The 18,516-nt window shown below is 24.4% G+C and overlaps 1 protein-coding gene across 1 annotated transcript; it reads left to right on the top strand.

The window, feature by feature from the left end:
• The first annotated feature begins 372 nt into the window (after nucleotides 1-372).
• Nucleotides 373-16,801, top strand: LOC126904024 (cytochrome P450 4C1-like). Its single transcript, XM_050682656.1, has 13 exons — nucleotides 373-488; nucleotides 7,536-7,762; nucleotides 8,457-8,566; nucleotides 11,610-11,700; nucleotides 13,273-13,461; nucleotides 14,545-14,614; nucleotides 14,679-14,805; nucleotides 15,593-15,671; nucleotides 15,734-15,840; nucleotides 15,902-15,970; nucleotides 16,029-16,197; nucleotides 16,254-16,433; nucleotides 16,506-16,801. Exons 2-13 carry the CDS (start codon nucleotides 7,537-7,539, stop codon nucleotides 16,688-16,690), a joined length of 1,602 nt encoding a protein of 533 aa, XP_050538613.1. The 5' UTR covers nucleotides 373-488; nucleotide 7,536; the 3' UTR covers nucleotides 16,691-16,801.
• The last annotated feature ends 1,715 nt before the right edge of the window (nucleotides 16,802-18,516 follow it).

Genomic DNA, 18,516 nt, shown 5'->3' with positions numbered 1-18,516 from the left:
GGGCGAAGTGTGATAATTGTAAATGCATTTTTTAAAATAAATGTTTTGTTTTTATTTCGCCCTTGTATTTAATATATAACTTAGCAACACGTATAAGGACCAAAATTTTTCAATATAAATAAAACCTACAAAATATTCTGTGAGAAAAATGTATTTATAATTACCCTATTCATGTAAATTTATTCCGTTGCACTCTATTTTTCATATTAAAATTAATTTAAATGATGAAATAATACATTCAACATAAATACGCTTATCAAGAGAAATTTTAAACACGATCGTCTCGATAAAAAAACACCGAAAATCAGTAATAGTTAAAGATTTGTTATTAAACTTATATAAATTATAATTTATATATTATAATAAAAGTGGTAGTGGGGTGCAAAAGAATCGAACAAGTATTGCTTAGCGCTTAAGTGACATTCTCATTCAGTACTTGAAATAGTCAGTGATCAACACAATAGACAACTACTCATAAAAATTTTCATGTAAGTATTTAATTTATATTTATAAATGTAATTTTTAGAAATATGAATTTTTCAAAAATAATTTAATATAAATTATAAATGTAAAATATATTATAACATAAAAAATACTCTTTATTACTTTATATTAAAGGGTACATTTTATAACTGCTTAATACATTTTTTTTATCAAAAATGTGTTTATTTAACTAAATTATATTTTTAAATAATTCTTGAATTTTTTCATAAAGTTTATTTTGGATACATTATAAAATATATTTTTTAAATATTGACAATAATGAGGAAGTCCAAGTATTCATAAAACTTGTATGTCTTGTAAATGTAAAAGTTAAGAGCAAATGAGTTCGTTGAATTACTACAATTTATACAAGATTCAATTTAAACTATGAATACATTTTGGTTAATATATTATGTTTCAAAAAATTGCTATAGTAATATAAATGAGATTTAAAATAATGTATTAAATTTTAAGTTCTTAAAATTTATCTTAAAATCTACGAAGTCAATACAAAGAAAATTAAAAAATATTTCTGTTTATTTTTAAATATCTGTTCTTTTATACATTGAAAACAGATTTGTACCAAATCTCAATATTATTGAAAATATTCAATCACTTGTATACAAAACATTTAGTATTATTTTTGAACTGAACCTTAAACTGTATGATATACGAAAAACTAGTTGAATATAATATTATTATTATTTTTTTATCATCATAATTAGATTTATAAAATTGTTTTTATTAGATTACAATCATAAAAATAAAAATAACTTTCATTTTTATTTATTCAATATTGTTTTAGAAATTATAGAATAAGATGATATTAAGAATTACAACTAAAAATATTCAAATTTGATATTAAACTTACATTATTTAAAAAGGTCGATTTGATTAAAAATCTTTATTTTAGGGATAATGTGTTCGTTGTAGAATTTTAAATATTATACAACTCAAAGTATCAAATGATTGCCTGGAAATACATACAAAAAACCTATTTATTAAAAATACATGTTCATATTTTTAAAGTTATAAATTAAAAAAAAATATTAGAAGCAATTTTTCGTATATGTACTTTCTTTTTAGTAACTGTATAGTTTCGTTTCAAGTATAGAATATAAATGTTTTTAGACTGTAATAGAATACTAATTATTACATGAGTTATGTAATTTAAGGAAGATTATATACAGAATAATATATTAAGGATAAGACATTCTTTTTCTCGGAAAATAATGAAAATTTTTAATTTTTGTAAAGGAAAATATTGTTAAATTCAAAAAACTCTAAAATAATATGTAGTTAAACAGTTTGCTTTATCAAGGATAAAAAAAACCTTAACATCTATTTTTTAAACTAGAACTTCTATATTTACTTTGATATTATGTTAGAAAATAAATTTTGTTCTTATAATTGTTTTTATCTGATCAATTGTTAGTTTTTTAAATTTTTTAAAGATTTGGATTAAAAATAGAAACCCATCATTAATTTGGTTTTCATAATACCAAAAACAACAATATCTGTTTCAATGAATAATAAATTATTTTAATTGTAGTCATTAAAAACTTTTTTCCATGCTGGTCATTCAACGATGCATGATAGATGTATTGAATATAATAGTATGTGTCTATTAATAGTAATCAATGACTTCTGTTACAAAACAGTAGAATAACGACAGAAATTTGGTTTAAAAACACTAAACTTTAACACATTTTAACAGACGAATGGATGATCAGTAAAAAAAATTATAAAAACAATATCGTTTGTAATTTTTTTTCTATTATACTATCAAGGTAAAAATAGGGGTTCTTATCTAAGAAAATGAATGTTAAAGTTTTTTCCTCCTAAAGGAATAAAAAAAAAAAATTATCTACCTATTATTGTAAAGTTTTAAATAGTATAAATGTATCTCTTTTATCAATGAAATATACAATTTGATGTACAAATATTTAGTTTAACCCGGTCGATAAAACGGTCTATAGATTCTTTATCCACTTCCTCCCTTGACTCCACTATTATTTCTAAAGATTTTTGTTATTTAGACCCCTTTAATTAGATATTAAATTTTTAGTGATCTCTACCTTAGGGGTAATTTATTAAAAATCATATAAAAAGGTAAAAAGTTGTACAATTTTTAATTGACGTCTAATTAAAAAGTACAAACTAATATTTTTTAGCTATTTACCAAAAACTAATATTTTGATTTTAGACATTTTTAAGTATCTTCTGAAAAATGATTAAAATTCTATGTAAATTAATAATGTAAAATTTTTTTAAACATTTTAATTATGAACTTTAAAGTTTTAAAAGTTATTATTTACAATATTATTATTTTTCAAATCTTTAAATTTTCAAAATTTTTAATTTTTCAAAAAAAAGTTCAAGCAATTTTTTTTTAATTTTTAGCTGTTTTATAAGATTTGGGTTTCAAATAATTTTAAATATACGTGGTATATATAATTTTTATATAAGGTTATATCTATTTAAAAAATTAAAATTTGTCACTTTACTATAAATCATTTTGTTTAGTTTTCGCCAAAATTTCAAGTTCCTTTATAATATTATCATATTATATCATTAGTTAAATTAATTTTATAATGTTTATATTATTTTTAATAGTTAGGACATGTCACTAATTCATTTAATTATAATTGTAATCTATGTTCTATGTTGCTCTAGCTAGTCATATAAAATATTTTATAGCAAAATAGTTTTGTATAGTATCTTTTTTTAAATAGAAATTCAATTAGTGTTGAAAATAAAAGTTGATAATTTCTTTGATTTTATCATGTTTATGCAAACTAACAAATGAATAAGAACTAGCATAAATAATTTCTAGAAAATCAGGTTTCAGTATTGCGGTTATTTTTATATCTTGCCTACCTTGTTTGTATTATATTGTTATTAAGATTATTTTTGTTGTTCACACAATATTTAATTGATGGAGATAGAAAAGGGTTAACGTTCATCAACATATCATGAAACAAGTTGAGTATTCTATTAAATAAGAATTGTTTAGAAGATGTATACTGAATATATCTTTACTACCTCAATAAACTTGCATTTTTTCTAATACTAGTTGAACTAGTTATTCTAGTAATGTCAAGGCATTTTATTTTTATCAAGGTTAAGTAATAATTTAAGGTCTGATAACTGAATAAAACACGTAAAGTGAGAATATAGAACCGATGTTTAGGAGACTTCTCGAAAAAACGAACTCAGATAAGAAAATAAGATAAATTTTGTTGAAATAAATTGAAACCAGTTAAAATATTAATTTTACCGGAGTACTTGGGCAAAGTGAATAAATTTTAATTTTTAAAAATGTTGCTTTAACTTGAGAGAGAAACAACTTAATTAATATAAATCAAGCAGGTATGGGTTGGGTTGATTTGGGTATACAATAGTTTGAGATATACGTTATTTATAACTACGGCTGCGAATTATATCCTAACACACCATCAGCCAGAACAAATTATTATTAAGTGATTTAAAAATTTAGGAATATGTTTTTAATCCAACCTTCTAAAACGAAAAATATTTTTAAATATTTTATATATACAGGGTGGCCCACCACTCACTGACAACTTAAATAACTTTTGATCCAGTTAATATTTTTAGCTGATTTTTTTTTGAAATAATAGTTATACGTTAGGTCTATAGCTATATCTCAATAATTAATTTTTTTACATTTTATTAAAAATATTAATTATTTTTAAATTTTAAATAAAATGTAAAAAAAAAATCTAAGATAGCTATTTTGTAGAGTAGAATTTAAGAAAAATTTTAGTAAAAAAATATCTTATTAATATTCAATAGTAAATATTCTGTTGGGTTTTGAAGTTTGTAAAAATTCAAATATTCATAAACTTCAAAACCCTACAGAATATTTACTATTGAATATTAATAAGATATTTTTTTACTAAAATTTTTCTTAAATTCTACTCTACAAAATAGCTATCTTAGATTTTTTTTTTACATTTTATTTAAAATTTAAAAATAATTAATGTTTTTAATAAAATGTAAAAAAATTAATTATTGAGATATAGCTATAGTCCTAACGTATAACTATTATTTAAAAAAAAAATCAGCTAAAAATATTAACTGGATCAAAAGTTATTTAAATTGTCAGTGAGTGATGGGCCACTCTGTATATACGAGGTGTGACAATAAAATAATGAGACTTTCTAAATATATCCTAAACTATTAACGTTATCTATAAAACTATTATTGAAATATGATTAGGAAACACTTATCTAAAAGTACTATAAACAATGATGAAATCGGTTAACTTTCTTATACGTTAGTAACCTTGTTATTAGTGCAAAGTCGACTATACTGCCGAAAAATGTTAGATATGAAAATCGAACAACGTTTTAACATTAAATTTCTTGTTAAATTAAAAAAAACTGCCGCAGAATCATTTCGTATGTTATGTGAAGTTTATGGTGAAGAATGTTTATCAAGAGCTCGCGTTTTTGAATGGCATAAACGGTTTTGCAATGGAAGAGAGGACGTGGAAGACGATGATCATTCTGGACGTCCTACCACATGTTCAATAAACGAAAAAGTTAAAAAAATCGACAAAATTATTCGGCAAGATCGTCGATTAAGTGTTAGAGCTGTAGAAGAAATGGTAAATATTGATAGAGACAGTGTTCGTAAAATTTTAGTTGAAAATTTAAATATAAAAAAATTGTGTGCTAAAATGGTCCCTAAAAATTTGACGATTGATCAAAAATTCAATCGCAAAGAAATTTGTTCTGGCACCTTAAAAATTATCAAAGATGATCCATCTTTTATAAATAATATCATTACGTGTGATGAAACGTGGATTTTTACATATGATCCTGAAACTAAAAGGCAATCTATGCATTGGAAGACATCGACTTCCCCAAGAATGAAGAAAGCACGAATGAGCATGTCGAAATTCAAAGCAATGCTCATTGTTTTCTTTGACATTAAGGGAATAATTTTTGCTGAATGGGTTCCTAATGGGCAAACTGTCAACCAATATTATTATAAAGATGTATTAATTAAATTAAGAGAACGTGTTAGAAAAAAGCGACCAGATCTGTGGAAGAATGGCTGGGTTCTTCACCAAGACAATACTCCAGCTCACAGTGCATTTTCAATTCAAAGTTTTTTAACTGAAAAAAATATTTCTATACTTCAATATCCCCCGTACTCGCCAGACCTTGCTCTTTGTGACTTCNCCCGTACTCGCCAGACCTTACTTTTTGTGACTTCTTCTTATTCCCAAAAATTAAAAGTTTTTTAAAAGGAACCCATTTTCAAACGGTTGATGACGTAAAAATGAAAACGGCAGAACTTCTAAAAGGGCTAACTGAAAGCGATTGGCAATATTGTTTTCAAGAATGGCAGCGACGTATGCAACAGTGTGTTGATGCTGAGGGAAGGTACTTTGAAGGTGACAATCATTAAATTGTAAAATTTTTAAAATAAATAACTTTTATTAAAAAAGTCTCGTTATTTTATTGTCACACCTCGTATATAGTATATATAAATTATATAGTAATTGTTTACTATATAATCCTATGACTAAGTTGCATAAACTTAAGACTCTTTAAAATGACTCGAACAAAATTAAAGTAATTTACAGTCCTGTTCCACGTTTTTTACTCTGCTAAATATTAAAATAATTTTTGATGTATCGACTATACAATTACGTGCATATATAATTATTATCATCTTTCTAAATTAAAATCTAATTTAAAATTTAAATCTAGAAAATAAAATTTTGTTTGATACTATAAGATATAATAACCGTTTTTTAGTTTTGATGCGAAGCTGAGAAGTTATTAGTTTTACTATGATTTTTTTTATATTTTTTTCTGTGTCTGTTACCACTTTTTCTCAGCTCTCATTGAACCAATTTCTTTCAACGATACGTTAAAAGATCGCAAATCGTATCTAGTCGAAGATATTACCCTCAAAAATTGAAAAAATTTCCCCCATTTACGGAGATATTGGAGAAATCTCCAAAAAAATCGTTAATTTTCGACATTTTTTCAATTTTTTTTACTTATAACTGTCGTAAATTTATTAAAAATGACCAAATCAGTATAATTTTTTTTTTATAGATGCATGATGTTTTTACCTATCATTTGTTATATTTTTTTATAAATCTGATCCTTTACCTGCCCACAGGGGGTATTTAAAATGACAACTTTTTCAACTTAATTTTTGAAAGTGTTCTGGAAAGTCTGACACTTTTATATACAGGATGATTTTTTATCATAATCCACTCAGTTAATTACAGAATAAATATAATTTAAACTTTTTTTTTGGTTATTTTTAGTTACACATTATTCTTGAATTATTAACTATGTAATACTTTTTAAGTTCATCCCTTATGCCTTGTAAGGATCTCAACTTTGTTTTTTAAAATGGGAACACATATTTTGAATTTAATAAAATGTTTGAGTTTTAAATTTAATAGTAAATGGCATTTGAATTTTTAATATAACTTAATTCGTTTATTAGAAATAAACATTTAAAGTTTCAAATTTTTGAGTTAATATACATGTATAATACACAATGGATTACAAATTCAGGTAGCTAATTGATTTTTATGACTTTTATGTCACAGTCACGGATTGTTTATCATCAATTATGACTATCAATAGATAAACTTTTTATATTATCAGTTAGTGTATTTATAAACTCACAACAATGTGCCTTATTACCATTGATAATAACAATGCTGTGTACCTGCGAATATTGATGTCATAATCAAACCAAATGGTAGGCCTGATTAAATATTTTGAAGTTGAAAATTAAGGATCTTTTCAATGAGTATATTTGAATAAATTGTGTTAACGTAAATTTTTTACATGTAAAAATGTTTATTTAAGTGAATATTATTTTGCAATTATTTATATAAAGAAGTAAACATATTTTGCTCTACTTAGGGTCATAATAAATTGTTTAGGTGGTAGTTTTTGAAGCTATCAAGCTACATATTATTTATACGATATCAAGATAAAAACGGCTATTAAAATGATAATCTAATAATATTTTTATTTGTTTAGTATGGAAATGTCGCAAGATATTTCTAGATCATCTTTTAGTATAGCAGGTGAATTTCGGTTAGCAAGAGCCGAGTTGATTGGATATGGTATCATAGTATTCCTTGTGATTGTTTGGTGTAATATTAAATGGAATCGTAGATTTATTGATGCGTTAGCTGCTACATTGCCAGGACCTCCGTCATATCCACTAATTGGTACAGGATTGGAATTTATTGGAACACCTCAACGTAAGAATAACATAAAAATTGAAACAAAATTGAAAGCTCTGTAGAAAGAGCTTTAAAAAATATTTTTTTTTGCTCGAGGGGAGATAGATTCTAATTTTTTTTTCCTAAAAACTATTTTTAAAAAGTTGATGTGATTTTTCAAACGTATGAATAGATTAAAGGAGTGCGCAGTGGCATAGCCAGAATATCATTATAAAAGTAAAAAAATATTTACAAAATTTTATATTTTGGACTCTTTTTTTTTTTTATTTCATCACTTCATTTTCTTTATGAATATTGCTGTCAAAGGAATCACTGGCAACGAGTTAAAAGTGGTCTGAACACGTATATAATATGCAGTCCATATTCAAAATTAGTTTTAACTATATTAACACATATCTCTTTGACTTTGTGTATTCGGAAAATTGTTTTTAAGCATACAAATTAATACATCAAAATTTGTTATAATGTTATTTCAATATTAGAGTGAAATGTGTTAAATACTAACGAATGGAATAATTGTAAATTTTTTTTTATTGAATATATAGCAGATTTTATTTTAGATTGAAAAGTTGTGGTTCTTATGTAAGTTGCTATCATATTAAACGCTAATTCGAAATAAAAACTTGCATTTATTTTTAAAAGTGTGTTTACAATAACCACATTTATTTATAATTACCTCATTCTACCTTAACTGTAAAAATTTTTTTTTTAGAGATAATGGAGAGAATAATAAAATTGTATGAATTTTATGGTCCAGAACCATTTAAAATATGGTTGGGATCTACATTAGCCGTTAATGTAATTAAACCTGAAGATTTACAAGTATGAATAATTATTTAATTTATTTTACAAGTTACGTGAAATTTCTAATTTACCAAAATGTAAATTTCTATCTTAATTCTAAACTTTATTCGACAAATTAAACCATTATGTACAAATCGTATTTTTATTTCATAAATAATTAAAATAGTCATAAGAACCTTTTTCTTTTTCTTACAAAATCTATTTCTTGAGTTATTGAGTATTAAGTCAATTTTAGGTGGAAATTGCCGATTTTGTAATATTTTCTATAGTAATGGAATATTTCCATTATTTAGATTATTTCAAATTAGAGTTTGTTTAATTTAATGTTTAATTAAAAAAAGGGGAACACTCTGGCGATTTATCAATTTTAAGTAAGCTACACATATTGTCAAAAACAATTTATACCAGTTATTTTTTTAAATGTTTTACATGCGTAATGATGTTTTACGATGGTAATTTTAATTATTGTCAAATATATTTTATTTTCTTTCAACGATAGGTCAAAAAATCACAAATCGTATCAAGTCGAAGATATTACCCTCAAAAATTGAAAAAAATTTCCCTCGTTTTCCGTAAGTGAAGGAAACCTCCAAAAAAATTACAAATTTAAAAATCGCTAATTTTCGAAATTTTCGAAATTTTTTTTACTAAATCTGTCGTAACTTTTTCAAAAATGAACATATCAATATAATTTTTTTTGTTATAGATGCTTGATGTCCTTACCTATCATTTGGTATATTTTTTTTGTAAATATGACACATAACCTGCCCACGGGGGGGGATTTAAAATGACAACTTTTTCACAAAAAATTAACTTTTGAAAATGTTCCGGAAGGTCTGACACTTTTATATATATCTTAAATTAAAGCTAATGTAATGTACTTTAATTAAAAAAAAAAAATTGACCTCTAGACTTGTCTTCATGGCAAAAATGGCTACCGAATACTATTTTCGTGTGAAAATTCTCGATTTTATTTTTTATATTTTTAACTTTATAATGCTATAACTTATTGAAAAGTGTATCAACACAATTTTTTTATGAAAAATAATATTTTTTAATAATCCCTTTTTCATTCGACATACTTTATCTTAATCAAGATATTAATAAGGAACTAGCAGATCATGTAGCTTTTGGAATAATGCACCAATTTTTTTAAAATTAAACACAATCTAAAGATTTGCATCGAAGCGTTTTTTTTTTATAGTGATTTTAATCACTGTCAGATATCATTATACTTGATCCAACTATGCCACGTCACCAATGTGCCGCGACCCCTCTGTGCTGGGTTTTTTGTGTCTGTCACTACTTTTTCTCAGCTCTCATTGAACCAATTTCTTTCAACAATACGTAAAAAGAAAACAAAACGTATCTAGTCATAGACATTACTCTCAAAATTTAAAAATTTTCTTTCATTCTCTATAAATTAGGGTAATTCTCAAAAAAATTACAATTTTAAAAATCGGTTTTTTTGACATTTTTAAAACTTTTTTTATTATACGGCCATAATATTTTGAAAAATAAATGAACCAGAATAATTTATTTTATGTAAATTACTTAGGTACAACCCACTTTTTGGATATATTTTGTTGAATATCTGATCAAGTTGAATAAAAAAAAAAGTTGAATTTTTTTTTATAAACTTTTGTAAAAATCAACATAAAAAACAAGTTAAAAGTGACATAACAATTGAAATTTAACACAAATTGTGTTTTAACATATTAATAATTTAAATCAATAATAATTAAAAAAAATATTTTTTTATAAATTTTTTTTATGTGTAATTATTTGTTTTTTATTAATTAGTAATAATTTTAAAAAAGAGTTTGATAGAAAAAATATAATAGCACATTTAAAATTGCATCAAAAATGGGTTAAGAAAAGTATATTTTGGTTTCTGATGAAAATTCATCGTAGTTAATTTATTCATAAGAAAAAAATGAAACTTTTTTGAAAAGTACTGCATTAAGATCTTCATTTTTTTTTATAAAAATAACAACTACTTTATTATTACTTGAAATGTTTACGGACATACCCAAGTTTTCAGTTATGAACTGACGTTTCAGACTTGAGTCAATCTCCAGAGCGATAGATACAGCTTGTGGTTGTTATTATACTGTGAACTAAACTCTGATAGTGTAAGTTACTATCAGAGTAACTATCACTCTGAAGATTGGCTCTGCAACAAGTCCGAAATGTCTGATCATTACTGAAAACGTGGGTACATCCATAAATGTTTAGCAATATGGCAATCCACGAAAGCTTAAACACATTCATACTTTATAATTTTTTTTAAATTTATCCATAAAAATTACCATATTAAATTATTGATTATCAATTTAGTATTAAATTTAATTACTATAATTAGTATTTATGAATCTAAGAAGTACAGGATATAATTATGAAAAAGAAATTTGATATTGCTTTTGGAATAATCCACTAATTTTTTTAAATTAATAACTTTCTACAGGTTTGCATCGAAGTTTTTTATCATTGTCAAATATCATCTAAACTTATCTTAACTATGACACATCAACACTGTGCCTTAATTCTACTGTGCTACCATTTTTTAATTTTTTATTACCAAAGATATTTTTCTTTTTTGTATTTTCTATCAAACAAATTTGATGTAAAAAATAATTTTAATATTTTTTAGTTTAAATCTATTAATTTAAATATAAATATTAATTACAAGCAATTAATTCTTATATAAAATTAAACAGGTTTAAACTCATTTTTGGAAATTAATTATTAAGCTACAATCATTTTTATATTTAGATGCAGAGTAGGTACGTTATAATATGTACTATAATTACTATCTTATCTGTACTACTCATCATAAAAATACCATATAGTACAGTGTATAAAAGGTGCTGAAGAGAAACATCATTTTTTTTTATTTGTATATTAATTGTTTGTTTATCTAACCTATTGTATTTACTGAAATATATTAAATAAACAATTATTCACATATCATTGTTATGTCGATATCTTATCATTAGAACATTTATTTTATCAAAAATTACATAATGAATCTTTTTTTAAAAATAATTTTGATTTATAGATTGTATTAAATAGCTCTAAAGCTCTGGAAAAAGATGACTTTTACAAGTTTTTTGTCAATACTGTTGGTGAAGGTCTATTTTCTGCGCCAAGTAAAAAAAAATTATATTTTATAAATTTTTACTATTTAATTACCCTATATAGAGGATAATAAACCACGAGAATATCTTCAAAATAAATACAATATTGGACAAAATTGTTGATATCTTTAGTTACGTATATTTCTAGATTTATCAGCTAATAATTACTTTTTTGAATCATCTCTTATATACAGAGCGATCGAAATCTGGTAAGACACTTATTTTCTCAGAAACTATTGAGAATTTAAAATTTTTGTAAAAAGAAATGTTATTATAAAACTCTACAATAATATGAACTTAAATAAATTTTTTTTTTACCCCTTCAGGGATAAAAATGTTTATTTATAATTTTTTTAAATTCTTACAAAAACATAGACTTAACACCTAAAACCCGGTTTGAATCTATTATTGTTATCACTCATTTAGTGCGTTGTAAATTTTTATAGCTAATTTACCTGTCATAACTTGATTAATAAAATTTGGTTTATACAACAGAAAATAAAAAAAATGACTTCTGTATTTAATACAGTAAAATGACAATAGAAATTTGGCCTAAAATCACTTAACTTTAACAAGCTGTAACGGACGAACGGTTAATCGGATAAAAAAAATTATAAGAACAAAATTGTTTGTAATTTTTTTTTCTATCATATTATAAAGTTAAAAATAAGGGTTCCCATTTAAGAAAATTATAAATAAGGGTTTTTATCCTTAAAGGTACGAAAAAAATAACGGTTTGACTTTATATTATTGTAGAGTTTTTTGAACTTGGTATTTTTTCTCTATAATAAAATTTAAAATTCTCAATATTTTCTGAGAAAATGAGTGTCTTGCCAGATTTCAATCACTCTGTATAGACGAGACAAAGAATACGACCGAGCAAGGACTAATGATCAAAATAATAGCATCCATTACTTATTACCAGTCATTACTTGTTTGTTAATAACTTCTGAAATACTGGTTCAAAAATTGTTAACAACCAGTTATTTTCTATTTTATAAGCTGGTTAAATATGTATGTTGCCGTTAAAAAAAAAATTGACACCCCTAAATGTTATAAGGGATGATTCATAAAAGTAATTATTAGCTGATAAATTAGGATATTTATACAACTAAAAGAAATTATTATTTTTTCAATATTGTATTTACTTTGTTGAGAGTAATCGAGTGTTTTATGATTAACCGATCACTTTGTATAGAGTAATAATATGAATCATTTATTGTAAACAATAATTATTGCTTATAATATATAATTATAATATATCATAAACAAGAAAAAAATTGTAACGATCTATTAAATCTTAATGACAGCCAGTGTATCTCTGTCTTTTTACTAATGCAATCCTCTTTTTGGGTATTTAATATCTTAGTGACCCCTAACATAGACATGAAATGAAAATCATGTTCTGCTGGCCCTCAATAATTAATTCGTGACTCCTTATTAAACATTGTAGTTATTTATGGTACTTTATCAAATAGTTATATTTTATTTACTGTGACTTTTGTTGTACACATTTATTTTATTTTCACCTCAATTAAAAGTTTGTAAGTTATAAATTAAATAATTATTTTTTATTTGCTTTAGTTGATAAATGGCGAAGACATCGACGAATTATTACTCCTGTTTTCAATGCTAATTTACTTGATCAATTTTTTCCGGTATTTAATGAAAAAAATGCTATTTTTGTTAAAAATCTAAAAAAAGAACTAGGAAAAAATGAACCATTCGATATATGGGACTACATTGCTTCTACTTCGTTAGATATAATTTGCCGTAAGTTGAATTTTCAAAGCAAATAAGTAATACAATTCATGTAATGTTCACTCCTTTTAACAATGTCATATCCCAAATTATTAATTTATTGAATTATGCTTGTTATCCAAATGCCCTAAAAGAGTAGTATATCTTAGTGAAATCGCTATAACTAAAATTAACTTTAAAATACGCTTGAGACCTGGTTAAATTGTTTACTTCTATTACATTTAAATTAATTTATAATTTTAAAAAAATATTCTAAAAATAAAATTTTTTTGATATGACATTGATGAAAGGAGTGGTCATAGTGAGGAACCTATTAAATACGTCTTCTAACATATTGCTCACTCCTTATAAATGCTTATGTAAGATTATACATTATATAGGAGCTTAAGAGCTAGTTATATACTTATGAAATGTAAAACAAAAATATTTTTAAATAAAAATGATTTAATGAAAAGTTTTAATGTTTATTGCCTTCAGAGTAGCGTTTATCTTTTCAATCTTTATTTTAAGAAGTTTATCTGTTTTCATTTTTGCGTTATTAGGTATAGTCAGAACGCACAAATAACAAGGTCTAACAAGCAATGACAATAATCTATTCATATATTTCGACCGTAACACATATATTAGATTGGTGATATATTAAGAAACTTGCTTCTCTCAATGAATATCTGTAATTTCGTAAAAAGATATTTTAATAATAAATAATCAGCAAATAAATATTATAAAACATTTAGTGGTGATTGTCTCTTAATAAAATTTTATTTTATAAATTTTCATTAATTTTTTTAGGATGGAGGTTTGGTTTGGAGGGGTGGAGACTTGGAAAGACTTAGCCTTTCCAATTTCATAATTAGCTTCCCAAATTTTCAAAAAAATTACATATATTATTATAAAGACAAAATTTAGGAAGGCGGAATTATATGTAATATATTACATATGTTTGTCTTAGCAAATATTTTTTGGAAATAATATCTATATTAATTACATAATTATTTGTCACTTTTAAAACGCAAGTCATGATACATTTTCTTCGTTTAACATGGTTTATATCATATATATATATTTAACTATTAATATATAATTGTCGTTTTACAGAAACTGCAATGGGGTATAATCTCGGTACACAACATAATAGTGAATCTGAATTCGCCGAAGCTTTAACAAAGTAACATATTGATTTTTCCGTTTTATAGTATGAAATATTGCAATACTGAATTATTTTTTTCTAGAGCTTCTGAATTGGATTCAATGAGAATTTATAAACCGTGGTTGTATCCTGATTTTGTTTTTTATATTTATGGAAAAATTACAGGCTTACACCAGATTTACAAAACGTTGCATAAACTACCAAGCCAAGTGAGACTATATAATATGACCAATTTCATATAATTATACACTTTCATGGCTACTTTTTAAAAGGCTAATATTTTAATTTTAGCAATTTTTGGGGATAAGCACATAATTTCCCGACGATAAATCCAAATAAAAATTTTGAAGTGTAAACATATTTTTCCAATAAAATCGACTTGTCAACTTTTGTCAGACAATAGTGATTATGTACTTTATAAATATTTTAAGTAATAATTAAACCTCATTTTTGTGAATAATTAGCTTTTGTAAAAATACTACGTTAAAAAATACTAATCATACTACGAATACTCGTATTCCGTGGTATCATATAATTTATTTTTAAGAAGAGTCAAACTAAAAATTTTTAATAATTTTGATTAAAGGTCTTATTTTTTAAAAATAATTTTCATTTATTGGATAAAAATATTTAATATTTGTGAGCCACTAAAAATCAGGTTGGGTGTGCCTGTTATGACGCCTATTAATCATTAAAAACGAATAACTTATGTCCAAAGTTGTATAGAGTTATGTCTATTTAGTTATTTAATAATACTATTATTAATGGTAAATTTCGTATTATAAAATGAGATAAAATACTAAAAACATCAATTTGTTCTTTAATAAATAATACTCTTCGTTATAAATATGTTAAGGCTTTAGTGAATTGTTGTATTATTTAAAATATATTTACATATTTCCGTGTTTTCATGAAGGCATGTATATATATATATTGAAACTTAAAAAGTGATAGAATTATTTAATAATTTTTTACGTGTTTACGTTGTTATTATAGTTAATTCAAGATAAAAAAGTTGAATTTGCTCAGAAAATAAAAAACAAGCCTAATGAAATTGACTTCACTGATGATAAAAGTACTTATTTTTATTATTAATATTTACTATTAGGTGATTATTGTTGAATTTTTTGTTCTCAGAAAAACGTTTAAAAGTTTTTTTGGATACATTGCTTGAATTAAATGAAGCTGGTGCAAATTTTTCAAATGAAGAAATTAGGGACGAGGTTGTTACGATGATGATTGGGGTATACATCATTTAAATACATTTTAATATGATCGCAATAACATGATATTTTTTTTAAATAGGGTAGTGAAACAAGTGCTATTACCAACTGTTTTTGCATTTTAATGTTAGCAATTCATCAAGATATACAAGTATTTTATAAGTTTTATTTTTATGTACTATTTACTTTACATAGTTTATTTATTAAAGGACAAAGTTTACGATGAGATCTATCAAGAAATGGGAGATGGTGACCAAACAGTGACAATTGAAGATACGGTTAAATTTGTGTATTTAGAACAGTGTATTAAAGAAACTCTTCGGTTATATCCCGTAGGCCCTATAATATTGAGACGTTTACAAGATGATGTTAAAATAAGTAAGGAGACAGTTATTGTAAAAAAAATTGAGCCTTAAAAGTAATATTTTTGATAGCAAATTACTCGATACCAAAAGGAACTACAGTTATAATACCACCAATAGCAACCCATCATTTACCTGAACTATATCCAAATCCTTGGTCCTACAATCCGGGTAATTTTGACCCGGAACAAGTAGCTAAACGACACAAGTACAGTTTTATTGCTTTTAGTGGTGGACCAAGAGGTTGTATAGGTAATGTATTAACTACTGATCTTATAAATTTTATAAATGTATAAACATTTTTAAATTTAACTAAACTTTTAGGATCTAAATATGCAATGTTGTCAATGAAAGTTTTGATATCAACCTTCCTGCGAAATTATAGTGTGCATACAGAATGCAAAATGTCTGATATTAAATTAAAACTTGATTTACTTATGAGAAGTGTCCATGGATATCCAGTAACAATTCGCCCCAGAGATAGGAGACCTACGTATAAGAGGAATTAAAGAGAAGAAATATAATTTGTAGTTCTTAAATTACATCGAATGCGATTTTGTAATGTTGAATATTAAGTATTAGAAATGAAAGTTTAAATGAATAAAAGTACTCAGAGAAGATTAGATTTTACTTTTAACTAAAAAAATTTTCTTTAAAATTGAAATCTCTCATAAATAGAATAAGTAAATTTTATGAATAGTATCTCGTTTATTGAAAAATTAATATTGAATATTTATACAAAAATATATAAAGCAAAGTTGGATTATTCTAATTTAAAAATTTCTCTTTACAAAAATTAAAAATGATCAGATTCTGATAATTTTATTACCTGATTTATTATTAGATTCTTGGAAAATGAGTGTACTGCTAAATTTGGATCACTCTGTAAATATTAAGTTGTTCAAAGTAATATTAAAATCTCAAGTGTACAATGTAAATATTTTTTTCTCACATTTTTTAAAAATTATGTTTTCTCTTCCAAAATATAATAATAATTAATATACAGATCCATTTGAAGTTTTAATAGGATATAAAAGAAACAATAGCTTTCTTTTTGTATGCTTTTTATGGAAATGCTATAAACATATACAAAAATATATCAACTTAATTCATGGATATAAATAATTACGTTTATTATAAAATGTATTGAATTTTCGTTATTTTTGCTAAAAAAAAAAAAAAAAATTGTGTCTTAAAATTACGAATATTTAGGTGTAAAGAAACTCATTTCTCAATTTTTAGCATTGACTATTTTAGAAAACCAATGTACTGATGTCCATTACGTCAGGTCCTGTTTGAACTAAGTTATTCTTATATTTTTTTATGTGATTTAACACAATAAATACGTTAGTGTAATAAGGAGCTTTATATAGGAAATTCAATTATTGTCAAGTATTTTGATTGAATATAAAATATATTAGACGTGTACATGAAGGACAAAAGTCGATACCACCTAATCAGAAATTAACAACAAGCGCAGTACTACACCAACACTGGCAGTTCTAACACAGTAATGGCTTCCATTACTGGACCAATATTTTAATTATGTATAACCAATATTCTGATTGCAATGACAGCCAAGTACTGACTGTCAATTCTGGACGAGTATTTAGATAATACGCTAGCCATTATTACGTTAGTTAGTTATCTAATTATCAGTTGCTAATACTTCGCCTGTTGTCAATACTGGTACTTTACAAAAACTTATGATTGAGCGCTCTTATAATAACAATATTTTTATAATGTTATGGATTTAAAGAGAAAAAACCTAACTAAGTCAACTCGACTACAATCATTTTGGATTAGTAAACTAGTTAAGGTTTAAATCTAAGGAATTGCATAAATTATCAAAAAAACACTTTAATGTAAGTATGTTGATAATTTATTATCTATTTTCGTTAATTAAAACATGGCGAATGTTTAGAAGTTTCCAAAATTAAATAACAATTACCCTCCCTTATAAGTGGGTTGTTTTTTTTGTTTGCATGCATTTATTAGTAGTGAAAATCGCTATAGACTTAATGATTAACATCTCTATTGAATTTCGCTCCATTTTCGGATGCATTGATGTACCCAAAAACAGGAAATAATGAACGGACATATAAATGTACATGACCGCTCGTTATTTTTCGATGGTCATGTTAAATTGTATGCAAATTTTATATTCTAATACATGATTTTTGTATTCGTATTCATTCCAAATCGAAAACTCCAAATTTGATTCGGTCCGGTTCAAAAATCGAGCAGTTTATAACATTACTAGATATGAATAATATATTGCTTTTGGTAGATTTATTTCATAATGGCTTTATGTTTATGTTTTGATTTTCAAATT

The sequence above is a fragment of the Daktulosphaira vitifoliae genome, unplaced genomic scaffold, assembly GCF_025091365.1.
Source record: "Daktulosphaira vitifoliae isolate Bord-2020 unplaced genomic scaffold, ASM2509136v1 Scaffold_4, whole genome shotgun sequence".
Taxonomy (NCBI): domain Eukaryota; kingdom Metazoa; phylum Arthropoda; class Insecta; order Hemiptera; family Phylloxeridae; genus Daktulosphaira; species Daktulosphaira vitifoliae.
This window is presented reverse-complemented; position numbering and strand designations above follow the sequence as displayed.

Bases quoted from the DNA above. Each gene is read 5' to 3' on its own strand.
- LOC126904024 (XM_050682656.1), top strand. From the start codon at position 7,537: ATGGAAATGTCGCAAGATATTTCTAGATCATCTTTTAGTATAGCAGGT. The intron at 14,806-15,592 runs GTGAGACTATAT...TTGTTATTATAG, and splicing joins TGCATAAACTACCAAGCCAA to TTAATTCAAGATAAAAAAGT. The intron at 16,434-16,505 runs GTAATGTATTAA...CTAAACTTTTAG, and splicing joins TGGACCAAGAGGTTGTATAG to GATCTAAATATGCAATGTTG.